At 41.6% G+C, this 27,385-nt stretch overlaps 1 protein-coding gene across 3 annotated transcripts in view; it reads right to left on the minus strand.

The window, feature by feature from the left end:
* Nucleotides 1-4,022: 4,022 nt before the first annotated feature.
* The window catches only part of LOC124152339 (polyamine-transporting ATPase 13A3-like), a 38,240-nt gene continuing 14,877 nt past the window's right edge, over nucleotides 4,023-27,385 (minus strand). The window contains exons 15-31 of one of the 3 annotated variants that reach the window (XM_046525244.2): nucleotides 26,768-26,829; nucleotides 25,210-25,354; nucleotides 23,959-24,045; nucleotides 23,390-23,546; nucleotides 22,905-23,025; nucleotides 22,537-22,733; nucleotides 21,885-22,045; nucleotides 21,478-21,579; nucleotides 18,037-18,116; nucleotides 17,011-17,163; nucleotides 16,006-16,102; nucleotides 14,655-14,727; nucleotides 14,051-14,201; nucleotides 7,471-7,616; nucleotides 6,790-6,878; nucleotides 5,956-6,039; nucleotides 4,023-5,577 (exon numbers count right to left, since the gene is read on the minus strand). In XM_046525244.2, coding sequence (XP_046381200.2) covers nucleotides 5,095-5,577; nucleotides 5,956-6,039; nucleotides 6,790-6,878; nucleotides 7,471-7,616; nucleotides 14,051-14,201; nucleotides 14,655-14,727; nucleotides 16,006-16,102; nucleotides 17,011-17,163; nucleotides 18,037-18,116; nucleotides 21,478-21,579; nucleotides 21,885-22,045; nucleotides 22,537-22,733; nucleotides 22,905-23,025; nucleotides 23,390-23,546; nucleotides 23,959-24,045; nucleotides 25,210-25,354; nucleotides 26,768-26,829 — 2,388 coding nt within the window. In that variant the 3' untranslated portion in view covers nucleotides 4,023-5,094. The remainder of the gene's footprint in view (nucleotides 5,578-5,955; nucleotides 6,040-6,789; nucleotides 6,879-7,470; nucleotides 7,617-14,050; nucleotides 14,202-14,654; nucleotides 14,728-16,005; nucleotides 16,103-17,010; nucleotides 17,164-18,036; nucleotides 18,117-21,477; nucleotides 21,580-21,884; nucleotides 22,046-22,536; nucleotides 22,734-22,904; nucleotides 23,026-23,389; nucleotides 23,547-23,958; nucleotides 24,046-25,209; nucleotides 25,355-26,767; nucleotides 26,830-27,385) is intronic. The other 2 variants (XM_046525245.2, XM_048394100.1) reach the window with 2 other exon arrangements.

A 27,385-nucleotide genomic window follows, 5' to 3' on the forward strand; every position in this document is an offset into this window, starting at 1 on the left:
ATGTCAAACCTGAACTGGCTAAACATAAAACTAACAAGAACTAACTAACTCACTAACAATTTACGTGCGCTTTCCGACATGATGCATATCAAAGAACTTGAAGGTGGGGGGGGGGGGGGGGGGGGGATATCATACCAAATATGATTTACAGTTCTTTTTTCAGTGTTCAAATTACAATGTTCTTCAAAATGAAGTGTATGTTTTCCAAACAGTGCTGCACGAAAATTCGAGGAGGAGAGGGTGTGATTTATTTTTTATAGTGTTATAGGACGTGTTCAGGTGTTTTTGTTTGGTCGCGGTGTGGGCATTTGCCCGTTTGGGGTTTCTTACTTTTACGTAGGAAAGAGTGTAGTGTTGTGTGGCCTGTTTGTATTTCACGCCTGCCCAGTCTATATTTCAGATTTATGGTAGATTTTTAGTTTTTTGAGTGGTTTTTGAAGTATCTGTTTTACAACTTGCGTTTTGGTAACTAGATTGCCACTGTTGGCAAATATTTTGTTGAGAGATTTTTGTTTCACTTTTAGATATCGGTAGGTGTAAAATTTAAGCTTATTTCTGGTAGCTTTAGGGCCGCTTTGGCTGCTTGGCCAGCCAAACAGTCCGACGTGGGCAGGGATTCAAAGGAATTCTACTTGTTTTCCTTGGGTAGTGAGTTGTTGTGTGCTTTTCAATATTTGGTTTATGTGATGTGTAGAGGGATGAAAGGGTCTCCTTTGAGGCCCCCCAATTTGAGCCTGCCAAGCAGCGGAGGGTATTTTGGTCCTTCGTGCACCTATTTATTACATTTCTAGTGTGGACATCCCAGGTGAGATGCTCATCGAAGATAAGTACTAGGAATTTGGTTTGTAATTTGATGGGATTATTTTGTTGGTAAATTAAGTAGGCAATTGGGCGCAGGTTATTTTATGTTTGAATACTAAGCCAATGTTTTTTTCGGCATTTAGAGAAAGAAACACATTAATGAGCCCATGTTTGGACTTCATTTAGTGCCTGCTGGAGTAGTTTTTTCCACATGTTTATGCTTTTGTGTGGCTTTTTGGCGTGTTTATAATATGTACATTTTGAGGTTTTTACTTTGGGGGAGATTCCCTCAAGAGGTCATGTACAATTATATTGAAAAGAGCGGGGCTTAGAATGCTACCATGTTGCGTGCCAGGGTTATTTTAGGGTATGAGAGGAATGTAATGGTTGTAATTAATTATTAGTCCAGAGGCCTGAGTTTTAAGCGTTTTTGGATAAGCCCGTTTTGTATAGTGGCGGTACACCTGGTCCGCTTTCATATCCTGCTCAAGGCTGGTGAGGTTGTCCAGTGTAGAGCGACCTGGTGAAGCCGCTCTGTTCCTGGTTTATTAGTTTATTTTTGCCTAGATAGTGCCTGAGCCGGTTTTTAACCATGGCTTCCATTGTTTTGCATAGAAGAGAGATAAGGGAGATTGGTCGATAAAAGTTTGTTTCATCAGCCGGTTAATTTGGCTCTGATATTAGGATGACCAAGGCCTGGTTCCGTGATGAAGGAACCTGGCCGTTTCGTTAATCTAAATTACATAGCTTTAATAAGGTTCTTAGAAGTTTTGGGGGACGTTGTTTGATTATTTGGTAAGAGGTGAGATCAAGCCCGGAGACTGTTCCCTTTTGCAATTATTAAGTACAAGAAGCAGTTCCTCCATTGTATAAGGGTGGTTTATTTTGAGGTTATTTTAGTGTGATTTTTTTAAGTTTTCCCAGACAGCCTTGTAAAAGAATTTGATTTCTTGTGAATTACTTGGGTTGCTAATGTCTCCAATCGTAATTTGAAAAGGGAAATGATCGCTGCCCCAAGGATCTTCATGTACCTCCCACTGAGTGCATTGGGCGAGGTCCGGGGTGCAGATGGTCAGATCGAGCCATGTGCGTTCCATTGTAGAATATGCAGTCCCGCCATTATATAAAATGGGGAGGTAATGCAAGATTTAGAGTTATTTTTTTTGGTTTTCCTTATTTGTTTGTGTGGGTTTTATTGTAAGATTTGGAATAATTGGTTGTTGAACATTGGGAAGGAGAGTGTAGTTAGTTTTAGTTTGTGAGCCACCATTTGGAATGTTTTTGTACTGGAGCTAGGTGACGTTTGCTTGTGGGTGTATGCAGGTTTTCTTGTTAAGGGCTGTTTTGCGTAACCGTGTTGTTGATGTTTGAGAACTCAGAGAAGAAAACCTGCCATACCGAATTTGTAACTGGAACCTGTCTTGTGGTTTTCCTTGAGCTTTTGCATGTGGTGGTTTTGTTGTAAGCGGTGCATGTTTTTTTATAGTTTGGAGTTTAGCTGTGTTGATGTCTTTGTGTAAGTGGTTTGCAAGTGAGGTGTGTGTTGTTTTACAGTGTATGCACCAGGGGGTGCATGGTGCAGTTTGGTTGAGTGCATTTGTTACATTTACTTACAGTAGATTTACACAAGGAGGCTATGCGGTGGTATTTTAGACATTTAGAGCATTGCTTTACGGGTTTACGCCGTATGAGATGTTGGGTTATTGGGGTGTTTCGGGGTGTTTCGAGGCGTTACGTGGGGGTAGGATGGGATTTTTCGTGTTCAGTTTATGCGTGAGGTACTTACAATTCATGGCTGTGAAAAATGTCGCGGTCTGCGATTGCCTCCCTGGAAAATAGTGGGAGGTCGTCGTGGTGTTTACATGAATTACACCACGGGTGTATTTTTGCCAATTTGGCCGGTCACATCAAACATTGTGTTTAAAGATTTGTCGAGTGTTTGTTGTTTATATTCCAGCTATATGACGGCGGTCTGTAAATAATCGAGTCTGGACCAGACAATCCTGTGATTGACATCATGAGCATCGATCCACGCAATTAGGATACGGTGACATGCATCAACCAAGTCAGCGAGCCCGATCCCGTTAGTCGCCTATTACGACAAGCATATTCGCATTTGTCGAATGGATTTGGTGGAATTAAATGCCTCTTTGATGGAGAAGATTACCTGAAACCCTTTGTTTTGAATTTAATATTTGAAAAGGGAATTTTTGTTTTGTTTGGTGATGTTTGCCTGCGTGAATGTTGGGGTTTGTTTTGTCTGTTTTGGTGTGGTGTTTTGTCTGTTTTGGTGTGGTGTTTTGTCTGTTTTGGTGTGGTGTTTTGTCATTAACTTGCGGGGGTAAGAGATTCCTTGGTGCGGATGGATGTGTTGTGGGATTCCATCGGTGTTGGATTTTGGTCCCCATTATGGTATGTAACTTTGGTTTCGTTGTGGTGTGAGCGTTGTGGTGTTTGAGAGTCTGATGTGCGGATGTCTGCCTCGACCGCAACACTGTAACTGACCGACATGATTTTAGAGAATTGGATAGATGAAAGGAGGTAATATTGGGTGGTGGTGTTGCAGGAGAGGAGTTATATATTCTATGCTGTTGTCTAGTGTTCATCTGTACTGCCTGGATGAAGATGGCGTTATAGTCTGTGTGTGTACAGGGCCCGGTATAGATGAACCAGCCTTCACAGGTACTGCACTGCCTATAAATATGTTGCAATGTTTAGTCGACAACCTTTTCACCATGGCAAACGCGAAGTTTATTTGTGAAGGTCGAGGTGGGCACTACTTGTTGTTCATGTTTTTTTCTTCAAAAGGTGGGTAATCAGACCAAGTGGAACTGACAACATGTTCGTGGCATGTTCAAGCGTCAGTTGGTTGACGGTGCCAAGTCACTGCTGGAGTACCTGGACATGAACATTGTGCCTCACTTTCCCGGTTACTGAACTCGTCATTTAAAGTTATGATGAGTGAGTGAGTTTGGTTTTACACCACTTTTAGCAGTATTCCAGCAATATCACGGAAGGGGATACCAGAAATTGGGTTCACACATTGTACCCTTGAACCGAACCCGGGTCTTTGGCGTGACGAGAGAACGCTTTAACCACTAGACTACCCACCGCCCCAAAAGGTCATTATAAAAGATGAAATACTATGTTTGAATAAATATAGAATAGTTATGAATGTATAGTAATGAAAAAAATGTCAGAATAAATGTTTTTTATTTATTTATAATTTTATAGTAACAATAAATTATAGTAGTCAATAAATGTCAATATAAATTAAGAAATAAATCTAAATGTGACATGTATAAAATATATATAATTCTGTTTCAAACTAACAATGCAGCTTTGTTCATTTTCTACGTCCGCCAAGGGATGTCACGATACATCCTAATTGTATCTCCTGATACTTTGTACACGATCCGATACGTATATCGATACTCAATTCGCGGCAATTTTGCGTGACGCTGAATATTTAATATTTATAGGGCATAAACACTCTTAAAAAGGCTTGATTGACTTCTTGAATATGTTTGAATATAATTACAATTATATAATAATATATCTGAAATGAAAATGTCAATCAATACTTTATTTTTTAGATAAGGATGTTCTATTATTCAATAAAATAGCAAATTCCCCTTTCACAAAGAACTTTGATGTGTGCCCGAAATTAAATATACTACTAAATGTGAATGAAGGGGTCCATTCGTGAAACGATGATCATACGGATACATGACCTGAACACATGGCCAGTCTTATGGGCACTCATCCCCTATAATAAATCACCAGTCCCTTCTAAGGGCACTTCTGACATCTCAGAACTGAAGTAAACCAATAAATGTCAAAGATCAGATCAGACTTAAATAGACAATGGCTTACAGAGAAATAGTTTGGAAATTCAGCACAATAGAAAAAAGCTCAATTGCAACATGCCATAGACATATGGAGCTGACATAAATATAATAAACATACATCAATCAAATTTTTTCAGGTCATGTTTTTAAAAATGGCATCACTTTTCAACACATGTATGTCACACTGTCCCCTTGGCCAATACTGTTATATAAGCAGTGTCGATATGATTATGTCTATTGAAAAAGTCTGAAGCAAATGATCAACTCGTGCTGGGGTCTTGATTCATACAACTTGACTACAACGTTAATGCCCTGAGTATTGTTCAATGAGTTAATTATGTCAGTGACGTCTTGTTATAGATCTGTATTTCTGCAAAAAAAAGTTCGACTATGAGGATTATGGCCCATGTGAGTAAATGTCAGGGGTCAAGGTCACGACGGGTCACAAGAATGTGGTGTACCTGCCGTTGTCATCAAAACTTGTCACCACCGGATTATCTATCCCACCACTGGAATTTGCAGCGCCATCAGACAGAAGCGGAGTTTCAAACTGCTCCGTGTTGTGATGCCCACCCTCTGTCGATAACTGTCGCTGGGTGTAACTAGCTGCTGCATTCTGGGTATGACCCGGGGTCACCCCGCTGAGAGATTTGATACTCCGCGTCTCCGAGTCCGAGTCTTCGATGAGATCCTCCAGAATCTCTTTCCCGGGAGCAGTGTTGAGATCTTTCGGGACGTGGTGAGCACTGTCCAATCTCTGGAAGACCACTGCTAGACTGACGGCTGACTGACTGACTGGCGGCCATGAGGGATTTCCTGCTATGTCTTCTTCAATGGCAGCGTATTTGGTCTGCGCGGAAGGGAGAGAATGTTTTAAGAAGTTTCGACAGCTTCCCTGGAGAGATGTGTTGTCCATCACGTAGGTCTGTTGACAAAGAAATAGAGGATATATCACTTATGTTGTCACCTAACCTGTTTATCTGATCGGTTGAGGGGCATATGTTATTTCATATGAACCCAGTGGGGATTCCGAGTTGGAACAGATTCCCAGCAACCTACGCTGGTCGTTAGGGGTGACCAAATAGATCGGGCGGTCAGGCTCACTTGGTTGATGCATGCCATCTTATCCCGATTTCGTGGATAGATGCCGTCATAGAGATGTAATATCGCTGTGTGTAGCAAACAAACAGACCAAAGAGGTATAAGCCCTGCATCGCTTCAGGATTTCCTCACACATTAAGCTGACACGCTCTGTTTTACTGAAATACTGTACAAAATTCTGTCCCTCACATCGACTACTCACCTCAACCAGGATAGAAAGCAGGCAGTTGAAGAGGGCAATGCCGACGTGCACCATGGCGTAGGGTATGGATGGGAACACCAGCAACTACAACATCAGAGACACAATGTAATCAAGAAAAAAAACAGCGATTAGCACATTCATTCTTGTCTCTAAATATGCAGATAAGGAGATAACCATTATGCGTTTTCAGAGTTGCGGTTGTTATTGTGAATTTATCCCCGGAAATAATTTTGGGACCCGATGTTAGTAACCGCAGGTTTAAAAAATATGCTACAATTACTAACTAACACCAGCAAATATGAAAACACATTGTTAAATACACAAGCTTATCCGTAATTTTCCGTAGCATTTTCTTTCATACTGAATTCTGGCAGATGTAAGACAAACATTGCGTCAGACATGACAACCGAAGCCAATTAGCAGAAAAATGCAAAACTTGTTGAATATTGATGAACATATAACTGTTATTATCGCTGTATCCATTTCGACAAGACGTCTGCCACAATTTTCAAATTTGTGATTGAGAAAATATACAATGTAGCTATCTAAGAAAGTAGTCATATGCACAAGATTTTCGGGTTTCAAATCCATTGTAACAACGGTAATCAACCAGAACAGACCACACACTCCCACACGTTATACGATGTGCAGTCACTCCACAGAATAAGCAGAGTACGAGATACGAAATCACATTTTATTTTGCATATCACGAGATAAACCAGTGTTTGAGAAGATGAGCAACACCCCGTAGCTGTCGTGATCTGATGACACACATTCAAGCATGTCACCTGAACTGAAGGTGCCTCTCAAGACAAGCCTGACCCCGGGGCCTACCTCAATGATGTCCGCTAGCCCCTGTGGGGGCTGGATCGTCACCCACAAGCAGCCGACAAGACAGATGGCGATGTTCATGAGGAACAAGTCTGGAACCAATCATAATAACTCTTATCTCAGCTTCAGTAATCAGGAGTAACACTGAATATTCACCTCATTAAAATTAATAATGTATTTTCGTTCCGTTTTTAGCAATATTTCAGCAATATTGCGGTATGGGCTTTGTCCATTGTATAAACATACAGATTATATTGCGTTAAAATAACTAAATTAAATAAGTCAAACTATTCTCTCCAGCCAGTACGTCAGAACTCATGCTACCTCTTACAAATTGAGTCACAAGGGAGGAACCTCCCCCCAACCTTGTTAATGAAAGAATATCAATGAATTCCGGTATGTTTTCATTTGTTATTTTCAAAGATATTCAAAATCTACATACTTATATAATGCAACCTACTAAATATCAACATATGCTTCGAAGTAAGACAATGTTTTTTTAAAGAATTTATTGTGAAAACTAGGCAATTTTCCTAACCAATCATGCACAGGTAAACACAGATGTGTATCTCACAGGCCATGTTATCTGCCACAGCAAAATAAAGTTGCCCTCTGTTCTGAAGATACCAGCTATTTAATATCTTTTGTTAGTTTGAAAATACCACCTTCCTAAGTGTCGCTTACAGTTTGAAAATATGGGCTTCCTAAATGGCGCCCCCTTGGAAAAAGCGACGGCCAGAGTGATATATTGATACGAGGAAACCAGAAAGACAGCGGAGTTCTCATAGCTGACGTAGTTGTCGTCCTCGTTGTCGATGTAGGGTACAAACCTGCAACAGTGACGAGAGACATGCAAGCATGACAAGAAACATGCAACAGTGATAACAGTGAGTGAGTGAGTTTGGTTTTACGCCGCTTTTAGCATATTCCAGCAATATCACGGGGGGGGGGGGGGGGGGGGGGGACACCACAAATGGGCTTCACACATTGTACTCATGTCGGGAATCGAACCCGGGCCTTCGGCGTGACGAGCGAACGCTTTAACCACATGACAGACAACAGTGACAACAAACATGCAAGAGTGACAACAAACATGCAAGAGTGACAACAGTGACAAGAAACAAACACTGACGAGAAACAGACAACACTGACAAGAAACGGACAACAGTGACATTAGTTTTGTATCTGTATGAAACCTATACTGGTAATAAATTGTATGAATTTGTCATACTGGACATACTGGAATATTTTAAATCGATTACACTTTTGCGTAAAAATGAAGCCAGTATGACCATTGCATTTTATTGTTTATGAAAACCTGTAGTTTCTAACCTTCCAATGTAATAGTGGTTTATAGTACCTGAAAACGTTAAATAAACTTCCTTGAATACAAAATAGATTTGCATTTCACTGAAGATTGTTTCTTTCAGCTTCGAGGAACACATCACCAGCACAGAAAATGTGGCCACCAATTTACCTTAGAATGTTATTTACATGGACCCATTATCTGAATGTTATGTCAGGTATGCTTCCATGTTGGCCAGTTGTTATAAAAAAACTTATGCCAGACTGTTCATTGAGGGATAATAACACAATATATATATTTGTTCCCTTTCCATGTCATAGGATCCCTTTCCATGTCATAGGATCCCTTTCCATGTCATAGGATCCCTTTCCATGTCATAGGATCCCTTTACATGTCATAGGATCCCTGTACATGTCATAGGATCCCTGTACATGTCATAGGATCCCTGTACATGTCATAGGATCCCTGTACATGTCACAGGATCCCTATATATTTATCATTATCAACTCCCACGGGGAACACACAACCTGCATTGCCCATTTTGTGTTAAAAACGTATTAAGAAAATGGCATTATAACCTGGAAATTGGATCTTCAGTCCCAAAATGCATTGGCATAAACAGGATGGCATTATAACCAGGATGGCGTTATACCCAGGATGGCGTTATAACCAGGATGACATTATAACCAGGAAATGCTGCACTGGGGAAATCTCTTCCGAGAAACACGTGACATAAAATCCAGGGTTGCATTTTAATCAGAGGACTGTAAACGATCCATAACATTTACATCATACATGTAGGACACCAATACATATTTTACAATAAATTTACAACTTTATACTTTTAACTCAATTACTTTTACATAAGAATTATTGTGTCAAACATTTGAATAAGATAATATGATTCATCATCACTTAGCAGCTGACAATCACATTTTCAAGGTGTGTGTGTGTGTGTGTGTGTGTGTGTGTGTGTGTGTGTGTGTGCGTGCGCGTGTGGCGGGGGTCCTAGGGTTTAAAAAACAGACCAAAACATGTTGTGAAAATATTAGAAAATAATATATTTGCTGCTATCTGGATGCAAAAACCAGTTGTATAACAGTTCGAATATAAAATAATAAACCTGACGCTTGGGAAATGGGGAAAGAAATGGTTTGTCTTTGCCTGTCGCTGAAAAAGTCCACCTGTCCTAATAAAAATTCCAGCCAATCCCCATTGCAAGTTTTTAAGTTTTCAAGGGTTCAGTGTTTGTTTTGTTTGTTGATTAACGAAGTTCTCTTCCCAAACCTCGTTAAGCCAGATATAAACAACAAACACACAATGTGGCGTCCCCTGTAGCACTCGCCGAGGCATTTACTCTGCATTGAAATTTCATTTTACAAACACCAGTAGCGTCACTAGCCTTGATCCATATAATTTCAGAACCACGCCAGTGACCGACACTGAAACATCGTACTGTACGACACATGCATGTACCAGGTACCATCCATACTTTGTGGTTCAGAACCATACTCGTCACTGTGACGACATTTGTCTTGCAGCAACACCTGACTGCCAACACCTGACAACAGAAAATGTTCATAACCATAATGCACAGGACATAAACATAAAATAAACAGACGGCACTGTAACGGCGACACCACAGGAGAGATTAAACTACCCGGGCTTTACAATTCCTATGTATACCCCTCAGGGTTGCGCCCTCTACCGTGAATAACCTCCCTTTATATCTGGCTTTACCTTCAAGAAAAAACAATTTCAGTCTAATTCACTCTGTTCAACTGCATGAAATTTCATTTCTCTTCCCAAACCTCGTCAAGCCAGATATAAACAACAAACACACAATGTGGCTTCCCCTGTGGCACACGCCGAAGCATTTACTCTGCATGAAAAACAAAGAAAGGGTTTACAGGAAAACAACCTATATGACAAACCCAATCATTTGGACACACTTAATCTGGCTTTAACACTGTCTCTGATATACCCATCTTTGGCATTCTCACTCTTCCAGCGCCCGTGTCTCTTAAAAAGACGGCCGGGTACACCATTGTTTGCGCAGTGCATAGGAGCAATTGGCAACTAACTCGGCAAACCATGGGAATCTGCCCAATCAGAAAATCTCTTGAATCCCAATTTGTATGACCTCACTGTAGAGGCTGATCTATCCTCATTTAATATGTTCAAACCTTGTACGTTCGGTTTTAAACTTTCTTGGAGGGTAGATATAACATCATATACAATGTCTAACATATCTGATGTAAAAGTATCCACATTCTCAGAATTAGGGTTCCATTACCTAGAATCTAAACGATTTATCTTGTTGTAGTAAGAAGCAAAACTATCTATTGAACTGCCCAGTCATATCTATCAGTCAGCTTGCTCAGAACATCTGCTTGATCATTTTGTTCTCGGGGAATCCAGTCTACTTCCAAACGTATACAGGATCTCAAACACAACTGCCAGATAATTAATGCAAGATTTTGTAAATGTGTCATCATGCTACCCTTTTTAATAATAGCACATACATTGGTATTATCCGTGAACCACTTGACTGAGTGAAAAGCAAGAAAAGACAGAAAACTTGTCAGTACCATAGATTCAGCCTTCAACTCTCGCCATGTTGAACGTTGATTCATTTCGCTTTCGGACCACTGACCATGTGCCAGCCTTCCACCAAACTGAACCCAGTAGCCACCGTGACCTACACCACTTGCATCGCTATAAACAACCCTGGTAGGGGAACTGTCTGAACACAACGATCTGGAAATGTTGAATATTGTCCCGCCAGAACACTAACTGTTCCTTACTTTGAGCTGACAAAAACAATCCAGTCATTCCACGAGTTAGCCGTCAGACAATTTGTACTGAGTGATCTCGTCATAAGTTAACTGAACCAATAACTGGTTTCATAGCAATAATTTGACCAACAAGTGAAGATACATCACAAAAATACACAGACCTACTGTCAAGGACAGAGAGATGTGATGCAAATGGAAAGCTTCTCTAACTTCCTTTCCGGTATAGCTGAAGTAACATGAAATGTGTTCACATGAAATCCTAGCCATTCCAAACTTTGTGAAGGCGCCCATAAAGTACAAATCCAGAACTTATAAGGTCATCTGTAACCCTATCTGATACAACAGCATAAGTTGACATAGAATTTTCAATAATAATTCCATCGTCAAGAAACATCACGTTCTTGAAACCGAGTTAAAATCACCATTTTACAAATTGCCGGGTTACCTTTGTAAAGGACATAGGGCGCAGATGACAAACCAAATGGTAAAACCACAAACTTGTAATACCTCCTGTCCCATGGCCAAACCCATGAAAAGCCGAGAAAAGTTGTGTGAGGAGTATGTATTTCAATATGATGGTACGCGGAATGTATATCGTATTTAACTAACCAATCACCAACTTTGATGTACATAAGAGCGATTTTCCAGTCTTCATATTTGACTGAAAGCTTAAACACATGTTTGATCACCACAGACAAATCAAGAAGTAATCTTTTCTTTCCAGAAGATGGAATAGACACAGACAATGGATTAACAACACAATGCCTCTCACATTCCTCCACTATTTGTTTCCGCACAAGATCTGTAATAGCTTCACAAACAAAATGAGAATTCCGCAACGCCGACATGTTGTTTTTTAATTCCACAGGTGTCGGAGTAGAATAAAATGGTATCTTGTATCCACTTACAATAACATCAATCACAAAATGAGTACAACGAATGTCACGCCAAAACTGTATGCAGCGTCCTAAAAGATCCCTCATTAAAATTTAAGCATTTCCACGCTCATATTCATAATAAGTTCAACTTTACCTTGTTTATTCTGACACTCTGGTCTTCCTTCCCGGGCGACTTGTCGGCGTGACAGTCTCGTCTCCAGTGGCTGAGTTCTCCGCACGCAAAACACGTGCCGTCTCGGGCGAAAAAGAAGTCCTTGAGATGGTCCCGCTGGATACGCCCCGCCCCCAACTGTTGCCTGCGTGACAGTCTCTGTCGGTCTAGAAAACTTATATGGGGTATATCTTGACGATTTTGATTTCTTTTTGTCCATTTTCTTGATAGCTCTGGATTCCGCTCTGGAAATACGCCGATCATCGGCGGAATCATCATCAAGATCATTACAGTCATATTGGCGACCGGTCTCCCAACCTCCATCTGATGAGTCGGATCGCTTAATCAGCTTATTTCTACGCTCAATGCGCGAGACCTCCGCACAAAGTAGATCTTGCAAATAGTCCAATTTTGAGTAAGATAGCAAATTTCATTTGTTTCAGATTTTCAGGGGTCTCTGAATTGAAATAATACTGAAGCCGGTGCCTTTCCCGTTTCCATACGAAATCTTTTTCAGTTTTGAGTTTCTGAATTTCTGCCGTTGTTCGAGCCAGGTTATCATGTAAATTTACAAGTTTGTCTTCAACAGACCTGTCAACTTCTTCTCGACATGTAGATAACTGCTGTAGAATATTATCAAGTTTCTTGTTTATATCGTCAGACAGCTCCATAACAGCTCCATAACAAAATGGCGATAGAACACGTGGCAAAGTTAATAACAACAGACCGCACTGAAACGGCGACACCACAGGAGGGATTGAACTACCCGGGCTTTACAGTTCCTAAATATACCCCTCACGGTTGCGCCCTCTACCGTGAATTACCTCCCTTTACATCTGGCAAGAGAAATCAATTTCAGTCTAATTCACTTTGTTCAACTGAATGAAATTTCATCACTCAGCAATATTCCAGCTATATGACGGCGGTCTGTGTAAATAATCGTGTCTGGATCAGGCAAGCCAGTGATTGATATCATGAGCATCGATCCACGCCAAAACTTCAATGGGACCTCAATTAATAAATTATTGAAAAATAATTTATAGATGTCGCCTTTTCCTTATAGATACGTTGACAAGTTACAGCCACAAACATTTGCTAACGAGGAGAGGTGAGGTGAAATTGGGTTTAACGTCGTGTCCAAGATTATTGCACTTATATAGCAACGTGCATGTACGTGTGTTTGTGTGTGTGGCTGCTTGTACTAGTCCGGACTGATGCCGATTTATAGTGCTAACTCACTGAGATACCATGCCGCAGTTTAACATGAATACCCCACTCAGACACAGTATACTGACTCCGAGCCGACCAGTCCTTGTTTTAGCCCCTTAATGCCGAGCTAATGAACTATCGTAATATTTTAGTAGTTAGTATTGGAGTAGTGGGATTCTGAACATGCTTAATAAAAAATATGGCAGGGTTTTTTTGTTTTCAGCGAGCTTATGTTTTTTTTGCTCCGGCGAAACCGGAAGTGAATCGTGTATATCGAGCGGTATTCTTGCTTTTAATAGCCGCGACGTGGGAAAGGAGTATGACATGATTCTTTTCAGATCAGTATTTCTACTGAAGGTGAGACCAACAGTTATAAAGCTTTCTGCAATGCTTTGCCACCGAAAACATATTAATTAATCTTGTGTGCACTTTAAGAGTTTCATTCTGCAATATTTCCAAGAAGTGTCACTCTGTTCACAACCCCTGGCCGCAATCCTTACAGCTGCCCTATCTGTCAAGTTTAATGGGTGGTGGATGAATTCGCAGTCCTCGCACATTTGTTTCACGTCATCAACAACACATTTTGTTTGTCTGAATGTATTATGTATATCCGCCTTGCATTCATGTTCGGCTCAATATACTCCTCAAAATTAGTTAAGGACCATCATATTCTTTCATGTAATTACAGTTAATACGATATAGTTTTATCATGCCATGATAGATTAACAACAGTAATATTAAAGAATCGGATGGTTCTCAACTTTTTGTAATTAGTATTAGATTCATACTTGGCACAAATGACAACAGTTGGACAGAGCCTGGAAATTAAAAGTTCAGGGTATGTTTCCTTATGGAATGGAATATACTGCCCTGGAAAATCGAGGATGGTGGTGGTACCTACCAGGGTTGTCTCAAAACATGGAGGAAGCAGTACACCTGTGTGGCGAGTTGTATCGCAATCTGTGCCAGTATGGACATGATGGGTGCAGCAGCTATCAGACTGAATGGCGGGAGTTCCTTGACCAGTTCTTCACAAGGACCAGTGCGACCGACTGAAACAAAGGACGCAATTAAAGGAGTGACAGTATACCCGGGGCTATGTCAACCATTGAAACCGCCTGATCAACAATCAGTTTGTCTCCTACAAGAATAAAACAGTATGTGGGGACCAATTCTGTCCGGCACTATGTTCGGAGGGAACTATGACATTGTTTCGTATACGAGTACCATGGTTACCCACATATTGATGGTTGTGCCCACCACAGTGTTACCATGGTTACCCCCAGTTGACATTGATGGTTGTGTTACCATGGTAACCAACATAGGGCATTGATGGTTGTGCCGACAAGTGATACCAAGGTTACCCATGTGATACTGTTGTAATGAACACAGAATTGACATGGATACCTACGCTTGATACTATTGGTTGTGGCAAGTGTTACCATGGCTACTCACGCGTGATATTGATGGTTGTGACGGAGACAGTGTTGCCATGGTTTACTTACATGTGATACTAAGGGTTGTGACGATGAACAAGTCGATTATGAGGAAATCGGTGTCTGTGAGATTCGCTCCGATCTGGTGGACAAGAGAGCAGATTAAAGGTACAGTATACTTTGAGGGTGAGGTTTTAAAACGTTGATCAAGTGTATTACTTTCCCTCTTATGATTGTGTTCACACTAACGTATTAGGTAATAACTGAACTTCGCCAAAAACATAAAATTAGTATTATTTTATGAACAATTATTTCAGCAAAATAACGGCAGGGGAATCAAACCCTGGTCTTCGGCGGGACAAGTCAACATCTCAACAACTAGGCTACTGTTACTGTCAACGTATTGGCGTCAGGACCAGTGAAGATCTGGATGAGAAATAGAGAATCTCACCCGAGTGTCTAAGTTGATAAAAGTGGAAAAACTCTGGGGCTTGCCGAGGGGTTTTTCACATTTATCAACGAGTGTTGATATATTTGAGATAAAAGGACGCGGGGGTGAGATTATATTTATCATCTAACATCATTTTTCAGTTTGTAGACAGAAATAAGCAGTGTCTTTAGTGTAAAAAGTACTGCTTTCAGCTTCAGTAGCAGAGCCATTAGTGATGTCATTTGATTGTGACGTCATGGTAACAATGACGTCACAATGGTCTCCAAAACATCGTGATGCATTTCATTGCAGCGATATCTACAATGTGGATATTGCTTGATCTCTCCCAAGCGATATCTCCCGTGGGAGCCAGTTTTGGATGATGATAGGTCTTCAGCAACTCATGCTTGTCGACTTGACTGTATTGTCCAGACTCGAATATTTACAGACCACTCTCACATAGCAAGCAAACAAACAAACATTGGTTGATGCAGTCACCAAGCCACCATCACATCTCTTGAATAAGATAGCGTGCCAAGCCACTGTAGCTCACCTACTATATATATACATTCAGAGGGAGTCATCCGTGTTGACAAGTCCACTGCTTATAGGGTGTGAAGCTGTAAGCAGGGATACTCTGACACAGGCTTGTACAAAAGTTTTAAATATTTTCATGAACTTACCGAATAATGTGGTTTGCGTCATGTGAGAATGCAACACTCATACAATTTATACTGACTCCGAGAAGTCAAGTCTTTATTTTACCCGTTATGCCGAGTGTACAAGAACCACTTTTAACGTCTGTTGCTATGATTCAGACAAGGAATTAAACCACCGACCTTCCGCTCTCTGGGCTTACCCGCCGTCCACAACACCACGGAGGTGGTTTCATTGAATAGAACGTGCATGCCAAGTTTCACTTCGGTGGATATATAAACTTAATATAAATGGATGAGCAATGTCCGAAAAGTACACTGTCAACTTGCTGACCCAGTATAGAAGCAGGACAGAGATGAACTGTGTCAGACTGTAACACGCCATGAACTTGAAGATCCCGAAGGACGTCACCAGTGCGGCTCGGCCCTGCCTGAAACCATGCAGCAATATGTGGTGTGACACATTCATGCAGGGGTGACTGGTGCATTACAGTCGTGCAGGGATAATGGATGAAGCGAATTCAAGCAGAAATAGTGCATGCAGTTTAAATCATGCATAACAGATCATGCATGTATAAGTTGTGTATTAAAACAAGTTATAGTGCATGCAGTTTAAATCAGGCATTACAGGTCATGCATGCATAAGTTGTGCATTAAAACAAGTTAGGATCAATAATTTATTTGAGCATTCAGGGATCAACTGACTGTACCAAGAGTCCAGAGATCGCTTGGACACAAATCCTTTTCTTCCTCTGCTGCAGTATTTTGGAACAAATTGCCACTGGTTTTCAAGACTATACCTTCTCCGTTTGCATCTGGACTTATGACACTTCTTCAAAATTGTCTACCATCAGTCAACTCTCAATTACACCAGAGGGCTGTATATATGTGTATTTTCTTGAGCGTTATTTTGTATATTTCCAATCCTTATAAAAGGACTTATTATTATTTTCATTGATACCTGATCAAGACATGAATAAATGTAAAGGATGAGAATGGAAATTCTCCTTTTCAGCTGAAACATCTTTGCAATGGAGCGTGGTGTTAATGGGGGAAGCCATCAGATTTTAACAAATTCGCAGATCCGGGGAAAAATTATCATCTCTGAATATACACCACACAAACAAAATAACCAAGGAACATGATTTTGTGGTAACACTGGCAGTTGAAAGTCTGATACAACACCTCACTGACATGGACCCAAATACTCAAGTGGCAGGAATGTGAGGAGTGCCCAAACAGATCCTTCAAAACAATATGCTCAAACATGGATAGGTACATTGTATATTTAATGAAGTATCATTGATGCATTAGAACATGTGGCATGTAGGCTTCCCACCTGATGACATTTGGGACACACTCAATGGTGGGCTTCTTGGATGTGAAAGGGGAGGCCACGGAAGCCTCAGCCTCCGACAGAGAGATGCCGGCATGGGCTGTTTTCAATGCTCCGCAGTCGTTAGCCCCGTCACCGCACATTCCCACAAAGTAACTAGAAAAATATAATTTAAAATATTTAGAAGACTTCAGATGTTTTAATATGTAAGCTTTATAACATCCACCTATAAATTTGAATATTTAAGCTAGTAAAATGTAAAATTTAATATTTCGAACGCTTACGAATGTCTACGCCTTATAACTGTCAACACTTATATAGTAACTGGGAAAAATAATGAAGAATTGTTTTAATTTGTCCCCAATGAACGAAACCAATGCATAAATTCCATAAGATATTTCTCCAAATGAATAGATTATGATTTCAGAATTCAATCTTTCTTGTCACAAAGAATTTCAAACTTTATCAGGCCCATCTGTGACGTGAAATACATCCGAAAAAAGCCCAATTATGAGTGAGTGAGTGAGTAAGTATGGTTTTACACCGTTTTTTACATTATTCCAGCAATATCATTGCGGGGGGACAAAGAAATGGGCTTTACACGTTGTACCAATGTGGGGAATCAACCTCAGACGTTTGGCGTGATGAGTGAACACTGTACCCACTAGGCTACCCTATCGACCCAACTGAACACTGCACTGAGTTGAAGGAAAGACATTACAGACGCTCGCCCCGTGGGGATTCCAGGTTACAAATGGTCCCCACAAACCTATGCAGGTTGTAAGAGGCGAACAAATGGATTGGATGGTCAGGCACAGTGACTTGGTTGATTGCTTGTCACCGAACCTTGATGGCGCGGATTGTTGCTGATATTACCAATCATTGTTTCACCTGGTCAAGCCTTGATAGTTTACACGCCCCCGTCATGTACCTGGAATATTGCTGAGTGCAGCGTTAAACAAGAAAGACAGAAAGAAAGACGGAAAAAAGAAAGAAAACAAAAAACAAAACACAACAAAAACCGCTCACTCTAATGCCTGCAAGCTCTCCACCAACTGCGCCTTTTGTTCTGGGCCCATGCGTGCAAAGACCGTTCCCTTGACAACGATCTGAATAATCCATAGTTTTTCGCATTATGAACAGTTTATTACGTTTAGTTTCTTCAGAGGTTAAGCAGTAAGAGATTCACGTCATTCCCTGTTATCAAGCAAGTGATGTGCAGAGAATGGACAGGCTAAAAACAGGATTCTCCACTCCAATGTAACTACACCCCATTCTACTCTAGTGTTCTGTATAACTCTGCCCCCTACCTGTGTATATATATACTTGTCAGCCATACTCTCTGCACATCACTTGCTTGATAACAGTGTGAGAACCTACACCGAAACGTAATAAAGAAGTTGCTTATCCCAATATCATATCGTTACATAGAAAGGAAAGCCTGGAAAGTATCAAAATATTACAATGTAAATCTTTTATGTTTCAAAAACTTCCTATAGGTATACATCTCCATATCTTTGATATTAAAATCATGCCAATCTTATTATATGGATCTGAAGTATGGGGTTTCCACCTATCCCCAGATGTTGATATAATTCATGAGAGGTTTTGTAAATTAGTATTGGGTCTTAAACGTCAAACCCCGAATAGCGCTGCGAGAGGGGAAGTTGGGATATTTTCCGTGAAGGTTTATCAATATAAGTGAATAATCACTTATTGGTTGCGATTGCCACTTGGAGTTCAGTAAGGCCGAAATGGGGAAAAAATGTTGGGCCTATGATGTTAAAAACCTGTTAAGTAAGTATGGTTTTGGAGACGTTCAGCCCCATCAAGGGGTTGGCTATGTTGATTTATGTATTGACCAATTTGTAAAACGCGGTAAGGATATTGATGTTCAGATATGGAACGATAATATCACAGCTTCTCCAAAGACTTTTACAGACATGTTAAAATATAATATGGTTTGGAAGATTATATTTTAAAGCTTTAGCTACATTTAGATGTTCTAGTCATACTTTAATGACACAAACAGGTCGACAGTACAATATTAACAGAAATTTGAGGTTCTGTCCATTTTGCATAGTCTTAATAGTAGAATCAGAATACCATTTCTGCCTCCAATGTCCATTCTATGCATATTTAAGAGACAACATTTTTCCAAAGTAATATTGTGTTCATCCAAACCAGCAAAAAACTTAAAATGCTATTCGCAAGCTCGAATCCGCCTTTACTAAACACTCAAGGGAAATAAACATACATGCATGAAGTAAAGTGTATTGAGAAGATCGATATATCAACATAATCAACACTGAAAATGACAATCATACCGCGACCGAGAATGACGTCAGAGCCCCCCAAAGTTGGGTGTGGTACAAAACTCGAGCTTTCAGAATCATGGACAATAGGCAGAGTACATAAACAATCGCTCACGTTCAATAACAAGTTATTAGTAGCGTGTGTGACCACCAAATGCCTCAATCAAGCAAAAACTCTTCGACACACAGAAAAAGTCAGTCGTCTAATGAAGTCCTGTGGGATTTGACGCCATTCTTCTTGGAGGGTCAAGATCAGTTCTTGCCGGTTGGCTGGAGAGTGTGGTCGTTGTCGAACACGACGATAAATCAAGTCCCAGAGGTGTTCTATGGGGGACATGTCGGGTGAGCGTGCAGGCCACGGCAGGACGTTGACGTTGTTGGCTGCGAGGAAGTTAGTGACAATTCTGGCTGTATGGGCTCTAGCGTTGTCATGCTGATAAATGACACCACGTGGCTGCTGTTGGAGATATGGTAGGACAACTGGACGAAGAATGTTATCCATGTAACGCTGAGCTGTCAAATTTCCGTCGACGATGACCAGCGGTGTCCTCTCCTGCCCACAGATCCCTCCCCACACCACGACACTCCCTCCACCATATGGTACGACCTCCTGCACGCAACACGCCGCCGTTCGTTCACCCCTTCGGCGGTAAACACGTCGTCTTCCATCAGCCCTAAACACAGAATCGACTTTCGTCAGTGAAGACAACCCTCTGCCAGTCACGTCGTTGCCAACGTCGTACAGTCCGGGTCAATCTCAATCGCAGAAGACGATGTTGCGCTGTCAATAGCTGTCCTCTGTATGGTCTAAAAGCCCTGATTACATGAGCCCTGAGTCTCCTGGCCACTGTCTGTCGACTAACCCTGTGTTCTAAGGCATTTGTCGCCGATGACGTCACTGTCAAAAAGCGATTTCGGAGGTGCAAGGTACGCAAGTACCGGTCATCATAGGGCGTGGTCACCCTGGGTCTGCCTGTTCTTGGCCTGTCAGCGGTCGGCCTTGTCTGTCTGTAACGTTGCATCAACTTGGTAACGGCAACACGGTAGCAACCGAAGGTTTGTGCAATATGGACGTGGGTGGCTCCCATCTGTACCATACCCAAGGCTCGTTCACTTTGTTCAACTGTGAGTCGTGGCACTTCTTTTGTGTTTTTTTATCACTGTGGATGTCTCACTTGCCGTTGCAATCGTTTTATACTCTTACCCGCACGTGCATTTGCAGTTGTCCGTGGTGCACGTGTTTTTTACTTTTTCGCGTGTTATCTCGCAAACATGTAACAGACGATTAACATTTTCTGCATTCACTATTGTTGTATTTAGGTTATGTGTTTTAGATAGACTTCATCGAAAAAATGTTTACACTTTTTCTGAAATTTATATTTTCAGTTGGTAAAGTTTCTTTTGGACGTCAGTTTATATTTTCTTAGCACTTAAGAAACGCAACAGTTATTTTAAAGATGTCATTAGTTATCCTAAGTAGTATTACTGTCCACTGTTGTACAACATTTTGGCGCTCTGTCAAATACATATGTGAGTGTGTATATACTTGTATAATGGGCCGGTGACCTCATTACGAAATAAACAACATCAACTATCGTTACTTAGACAAATCCTATGCACAAATGAAAAGAATTAAAATTCTGTACTTTCGAGTATAATGATCACCATGCTCGTTGATCACTAAGACTAAAATTCATGCCGTTTCAAGGCTTTCAACTCTCATTTTCAAGTCTTTTAGTTGGATTATTAGCCTTCGTCTGTCAATATGTTTTTTTTAAATGCAGCATGCTATATCAGTCGGAAGACCTAAAACACAGTATGAAAATCACTAATTTTCCAAGCAGATCTTTTTTCGCAACCAACAAAATGAAATAGATTAAGACAGTCATGAATTTTAATACGTTTATAAACATTTATATGCCATTCTGTACACATTCAAGGCTTTTCAAGCTAGTTTGGTGATTGTTAAGGCCTTTCAAGCCTGCGTGAACCTTGATTGTCTGTACAAGGCGCCTACATTGAACCAGGCTCTGTGACTAGCTGGATTGCCTGTCATCATACCCTGGCGGCTTGGGAGGATGCGGACAGTATAATCACTGGTGCTTCTGGACCAGCCTCCACTGAGGAATGGACTACAAAAACAAACTTGTCCTACCTTGGACATGAGATCGGGGAAATGCTGTCTGATGACAGCCCAGGACTTCCCTGTCAAAGCGAAATGGAACCTGTCGTTGTCCAGCTGCAGGGCTATGGAATCCTGTAAGTGAACAGTGAGCGAGTGAGTGAATGTTGTTTAACGCCGTAGTCAGCAATATTCTAGCTGTATCACGGCGGAAGGGAGACAATGTGAATGAGTGCCATGAAACCCAACTCGCTCGCTACACAGGAAAACACAGACCTTAGTAACCAGGTGCTTGAGTTAGATGAGCGAACACTTTACCCACAAGGTTATCTATTGCACCTTGAATCTTAAAGAGATATGGATGTAGATGTAGATATGGATGTAAAATACATGTGCATGCAAAATAATTCAGAATTTGAATCTACTGTTTACAAAATGACCTTGCTGTATTTCTTTTCCATCTCATCAGCGAAAACAAACTCAATTTCTGGACTAGTGTTGTCGTCCTGTGGCGGGTAGGCTTGGACAAGGACGATACGGTCTGTGCGGTCCACCATACAACACTCCCGGGCCACACTCAGGGCGGTCAACATGTTGTCACCTGCAGAAAACGTCAATGTACTTTCTTTAAAAAAGATGATATGTGCAAACGGTTTCAATACAATTCTGAATTAAAAAATAAATGAATTAAAATATTTCGTTGTTAAAAATAGAGGCGTGTTATAAGTCGGAAAACGTCCTCGCATCTGTCCCACGTCGCCAGATGAGTGCAATAATCATGCACCTCGCCCCTCGCCCCATCTGTCCATTCCCGAAAAAAGTGGACGAATGATCGGACTTTCTACTGTACGGAAGTGCGTACGTACTGTAGATAAAAGGCTTGTAGACATGTTTCTGATGGCGGCCTCCCGGAGCGTCTGGATGACAGGGTTCGTCTGGCTGCACCTACCTGTGACCATGATGTTTCTGATGGCGCCTCAAGTAGTGTCTGGATGACAGGGTTCATCTGGCTGCACCTACCTGTGACCATGATGTTTCTGATGGCAGCCTCCCGGGGCATCTGGATGACAGGGTTCATCTGGCTGAAACTACCTGTGACCATGATGTTTCTGATGGCCGCCTCCCGGAGCATCTGGATGACAGGGTTCATCTGGCTGCACCTACCTGTGACCATGATGTTTCTGATAGCAGCCTCCCGGAGCGTCTGGATGACAGGGGTGGTCTCTGGCTTCAGGCAGTTCTCCATCACCAGCAGCCCCAGGAAGTTGAGATCCTTCTCCACCTGCTCCCTACAAGGAGAAGAGAAACCTTCGTGGTTAAAGAGCCAGCGATCTCATGATCCCAGTTACCCCCAAGACTATCAAATGGTCAATCCCTAAGTGTACCCAATTTGTTGACAAACAATTACATTACAGGGCAGTAATATGGTAGTGCCATGTGGCTATAGTTGAAGTTATTACCGTGTTATTCTCTGGAGTTTGGCATAGTTGAGTTTCTGTGGCAGGGCCTTCCAGGCCAGAGCGATGACCCGGTAGCCATGCTGTGTGTACGCCATCAGTACATCATGGAAGTCCCCTGGTACTGAAGCAAAATACAGGCGAGGCTGTCTTAGCGCAAAGATTGTCAGATTAGTCTCTTCACGGAACTGTCTTTGTGCTAGGTTAGCTTAAGTGTGCGACAGAAAGAAAGAATTTCATGATTGTAGACATGTTTAAATAAATTGAATCAAATTCTTTCTTGTTAATGTTTTCGAAATGGAATAGTTCTCAGCTTACCTATATGTATAAATGCGCAATTTCTATGTCAATAAAAGCACACAAAGGAAATATCAAAATTAATAAATTAATCCTTAAGACAACTTTTAACAAGAATTTGTCAGTAAATGATAAACTCTTGCATGTATATTTTTAGAATTTTAATTATTAAAGTTATTCCAGCCCTGTACCCGTTTCAGCCTTGGAGAGACTTGTGATCATCTCGGGTGCTCCCTTCACAAACAGGTCAAAGTTGTTGGCACCCAGGTTGCGTGTGATGACCGACATTCTCTGCAGGCTGGAGGAGAAGGTGAACTGTCTCACCACACCGATGTCCTCTCCCATTGGCTGAAATTTCAATGTATACTGATGGGAAGAAATAAGGGAACAGATACAACGTGAATATGTGTTTGACACGACACAATATGTAAGCCAAACATAAGTTGATATTTATGGGCCATGTCGTGATACACCCATGGGGCCAATACCAACACTTTTGTGTAAATCTTACTTGAACACAAAGTAAACTTTCTTATTCTCTCTTGCTCTACGTTACTTTCGTTTTGTCCATCAGTATATCAATAGTTTAGAAAAAAATATTTCAGTTTTTTTAATAGAAACAGTGGCACATCTCCCTTGATACGCCCGAGGTACGGAAACATCACTAAAGACAATGGAGATTATAATCTTCAAGACTTTGCTCCCAGGTCGGTCTGGGTCAGAGATGCCCAGGTGAATGTACAGTGAACGCTGAACTTACCTGATTGCCTCCCCTTACGCGAGGATGTACAATAGTCGGCACAATCATGTCGAACCTCGTCTCCTCCTCACCCGGCTCCTCCAATACCTGAAACACGGAGTGAGTAGGTGGATGGGTGAGTGAGAAAGAGTGTATTGATGTGTGTGTGGATGAGTGTGTGGGTGAGTGAGTGCGAGTGGATGAGAGAGTGTGTGAATAAGTTTGTGTGTATGAGCGTGTAAGTGTATGGATGAGTGAGTGTATGGGTGAGTGAGTGTGTGTGGATGAGTTTGTATGAGTGTGTGTGTGTGTGTGTGTGTTGATGAGTGAGTGTGTGGATGGATGAGTGAGTTTGTGGATGTATGTGTGTTGATGAGTGTGTGCGTGTGTTGACGAGTGTGTGCATGTGTGGATTAGTGTGTGTGTGGATGAGTGTGTGGATGAACCTGTGTTTATGAGTGTGTGGATGAATCTGTGTGTATGAGTGAGTGTGTGTGGAAGAGGGTGTGTGTGTGGATTAGTGTGTGTGGGGATGAGGATGTGTGTGTTGATGAGTGTGTGAGTGTGTGGATGAGTGTATGTGTGTGGATGAGTGAGTGTGTGTGGATGAGGATTTGTGTTGATGACGGTGTGTGTGTGGATGAGGGTGTGTGTGTGTGGGTGTGTGAGCGTGTTGGTGTGTTGATGAGGGTTTGTGTGTGGATGAGTGAGTGTGTGAATGAGTGAGTGTGTGAATGAGTGAGTGAGTGAATGGGTGTGTGTGTGGATGAGAGTGATTGCGCGGATAAGTGTGTGTATGAGTGAGTGTGTTGAGTGATTGTGTGAATGGATGAGCGAGGGAACAGACGGAAGAGTGAGTGTGGATGAGTAAGTGAGCGTGAGTGAGCATGAAAGTGTAAGTACGCGTGCGTGCGTATGTGTGTGTGCGTGTGTGTTGATGAGTGAATGAGTGAATGAGAAGCTGTATGAGTGTGTGGATAATTGAGTGTTAGTGCTTGTGTAAGCACACATACACAAAGTATAACTAAAATCATGTTAAACCTCACCGACACACTATGTTGTGGGATGCATTCAGGACATGCCTCTGCACCCAGTGACCCACCAAGCCATTTACCCCACGTTATCGCAAATACAGCACAAGGGGAGTAATCGTGGGTCACAAAACAGCAATTGCTTGAAGCGTTCCTAAAATCCCCAACAAGTCACTTTCATCAAACCCAAGGATGTCTACTGGTGATTCAGAAACCTGTTGGCACCGTGGGAGGAACTCACCCAATCAACAGCCTCAAACATGATGAGATCCAGGGGGTCCCCAGTCACGTGACCGTCTATAATGGTGAGGGAGTGGCATGTTGCCATGGCACTGATGATCAGCTGATTGTGTAACCTGTTCATATTACGGATTTCGTGTTCGAACCTGTGGAAAGGGACACGTGTGGGTATTAAACTCCTGCAGTTTACGCTGTATCAGTAGAAGCCAATTGGGGACAAGTGTACTGACAGTTTGGAGGACAATGAAACCAGTCGTGTTGTGAGTTTGTTGTTTTACGCCGCACTCAGCAATTTTCTAGCTACAGTGATTGATACCATGAGCATCGACGTACGTAATGTGGACACGGTGACATGCATCTACCAAGCCAGGGAGCCTGATCACCCAGCCCCGTAAGTTGCCTTTTACGAGAGCATGGGTTGCTGAAGACCAATTCTAACCGTGTCAACAGAGTCACTCACACATCAAGAAACCCCTATTTAAATACAGTGGGAACGTTACTCAACTACTGTGAATGGTGAAATTAATGCGTCTACAAAAGAATGCGACCGCTGGCCCCTAGTCAAAAATGCGACTCTATATAGATTCGACACCCCCCTCCTCTAAAGCATCAGTGGATTTATATTTATATCTATGAGCAAGCAGAGATTACATTCATGTATTTATTATGATACCAAGTTTATCGCATGGTTCATCTTATCTTATAAAAACATAATATGAAAAATACACACTGCTTCTAATATTGAGGCATGGCACTTGACGACCCGCTCCAAGGGACACATCATTGTTTTCATTTAAAGGGGCTCTCGATTCCTTGATCTGATACCAGTTGATCAAAAATGAGGAGGACCCTTCTTGGGCCAAGACATAATTAAAGAAAAGTGGAAAACGTTTACAAATCACTCAATATAGTTTTCAGGGGGGTTCATATACTTCTACTGAATATACTATTGAGGGACTGACCATTTCCTAAAAAAGAAAAACACCTTGCAACAATGTATTTTTTGTTGCAGGCAATTTTCCTTTATTTTCACCAGTTTGAAGCATAATTATTATTTTCAAGAATTATCGGGGACAATTTATTTTTTTCGATAAATTCCAGAAAAACAGGACGAGTTTTAGCAGTTTGATTGCATTTTGCATGAAACCCACAACAGTGTTTGTTTCAGTTAACACTTCCGCTCTCGAACCCGGTCGCATTAAGGGGAAGTTTGTTTTGAAGAGTTTGGTATTTTTTTCCAAGGCTCAGCGAGCATGATACCATACGCTACTCCCCTTAAATCTACGGCCTGTAAATAATCGCTTATGGGCCAGGCAAACCAGTGGCTGATAGCATGAGTAACGGTCAATAATGTTGGGGAACAATGAAAGGTCACACATAATGACCACCGGGTTCCAATCAGCAGGTCAATACGGTTGGGGTATGACCAGTCACATATTGTAACCATCCGATCCTCATTTAAATCGTCTCTTGTGACAAACATTGGGTGATGGGGACCTATTCTTCCCCGGCATCCCAATGGGCCCACGGCGTCAGATGATGTCCAATTCACTGCTTACACTCCTTTAGGGGAAGGTGCCACGGCCATCATTTTCATCCCATCCTCCGTCAAGGTCCCTGTCTGAAAACAAACATCAAAATAACAATGGCAGGTATCCCAGACTAGCCCAGTGGGTAAAGCGTTCGTTCGACACGCCGAAGACCAGGGTTCAATTCCCCACATGGGTGTAGCCGATTTCTGGTGTACCTTCTGTGATATTGCTGGAATATTGTTAAAATCAGCGTAAAAGTACTCACTCACTCACATGTGAAATGGGGTTAAGGTCGCGTTCAAGATTATTGCATGTAAAACAGCGAAGTGCATGCACTTGTGTGTGTGTTCAAGATTGTTGCGATGTGCGTGCATGTGTGTGTATGTTCTGAAGCCGGTTTTATAGTGCTCGTCGATCGAGGTAGCATGGCACCCAGTTTAACACCCAGACCAACTATACATGGATATAATATGAAGGGCCAATGACTTGATTTTCAAATTTTATTAACACAACAGGAAAATATATTCGAGCGGAGTAAAATCACACTCTCTCACTAATGCACGCAGGATGGGACAATAACATGTGGACTGCAATTTCGCTGAGATTCTTGACGAATCGAAACACCAAACAGTGATATGAATATGT

The sequence above is a fragment of the Haliotis rufescens genome, unplaced genomic scaffold (genome assembly GCF_023055435.1).
Source record: "Haliotis rufescens isolate VD_foot unplaced genomic scaffold, xgHalRufe1.0.p SCAF_13, whole genome shotgun sequence".
Taxonomy (NCBI): Eukaryota; Metazoa; Mollusca; class Gastropoda; order Lepetellida; family Haliotidae; genus Haliotis; species Haliotis rufescens.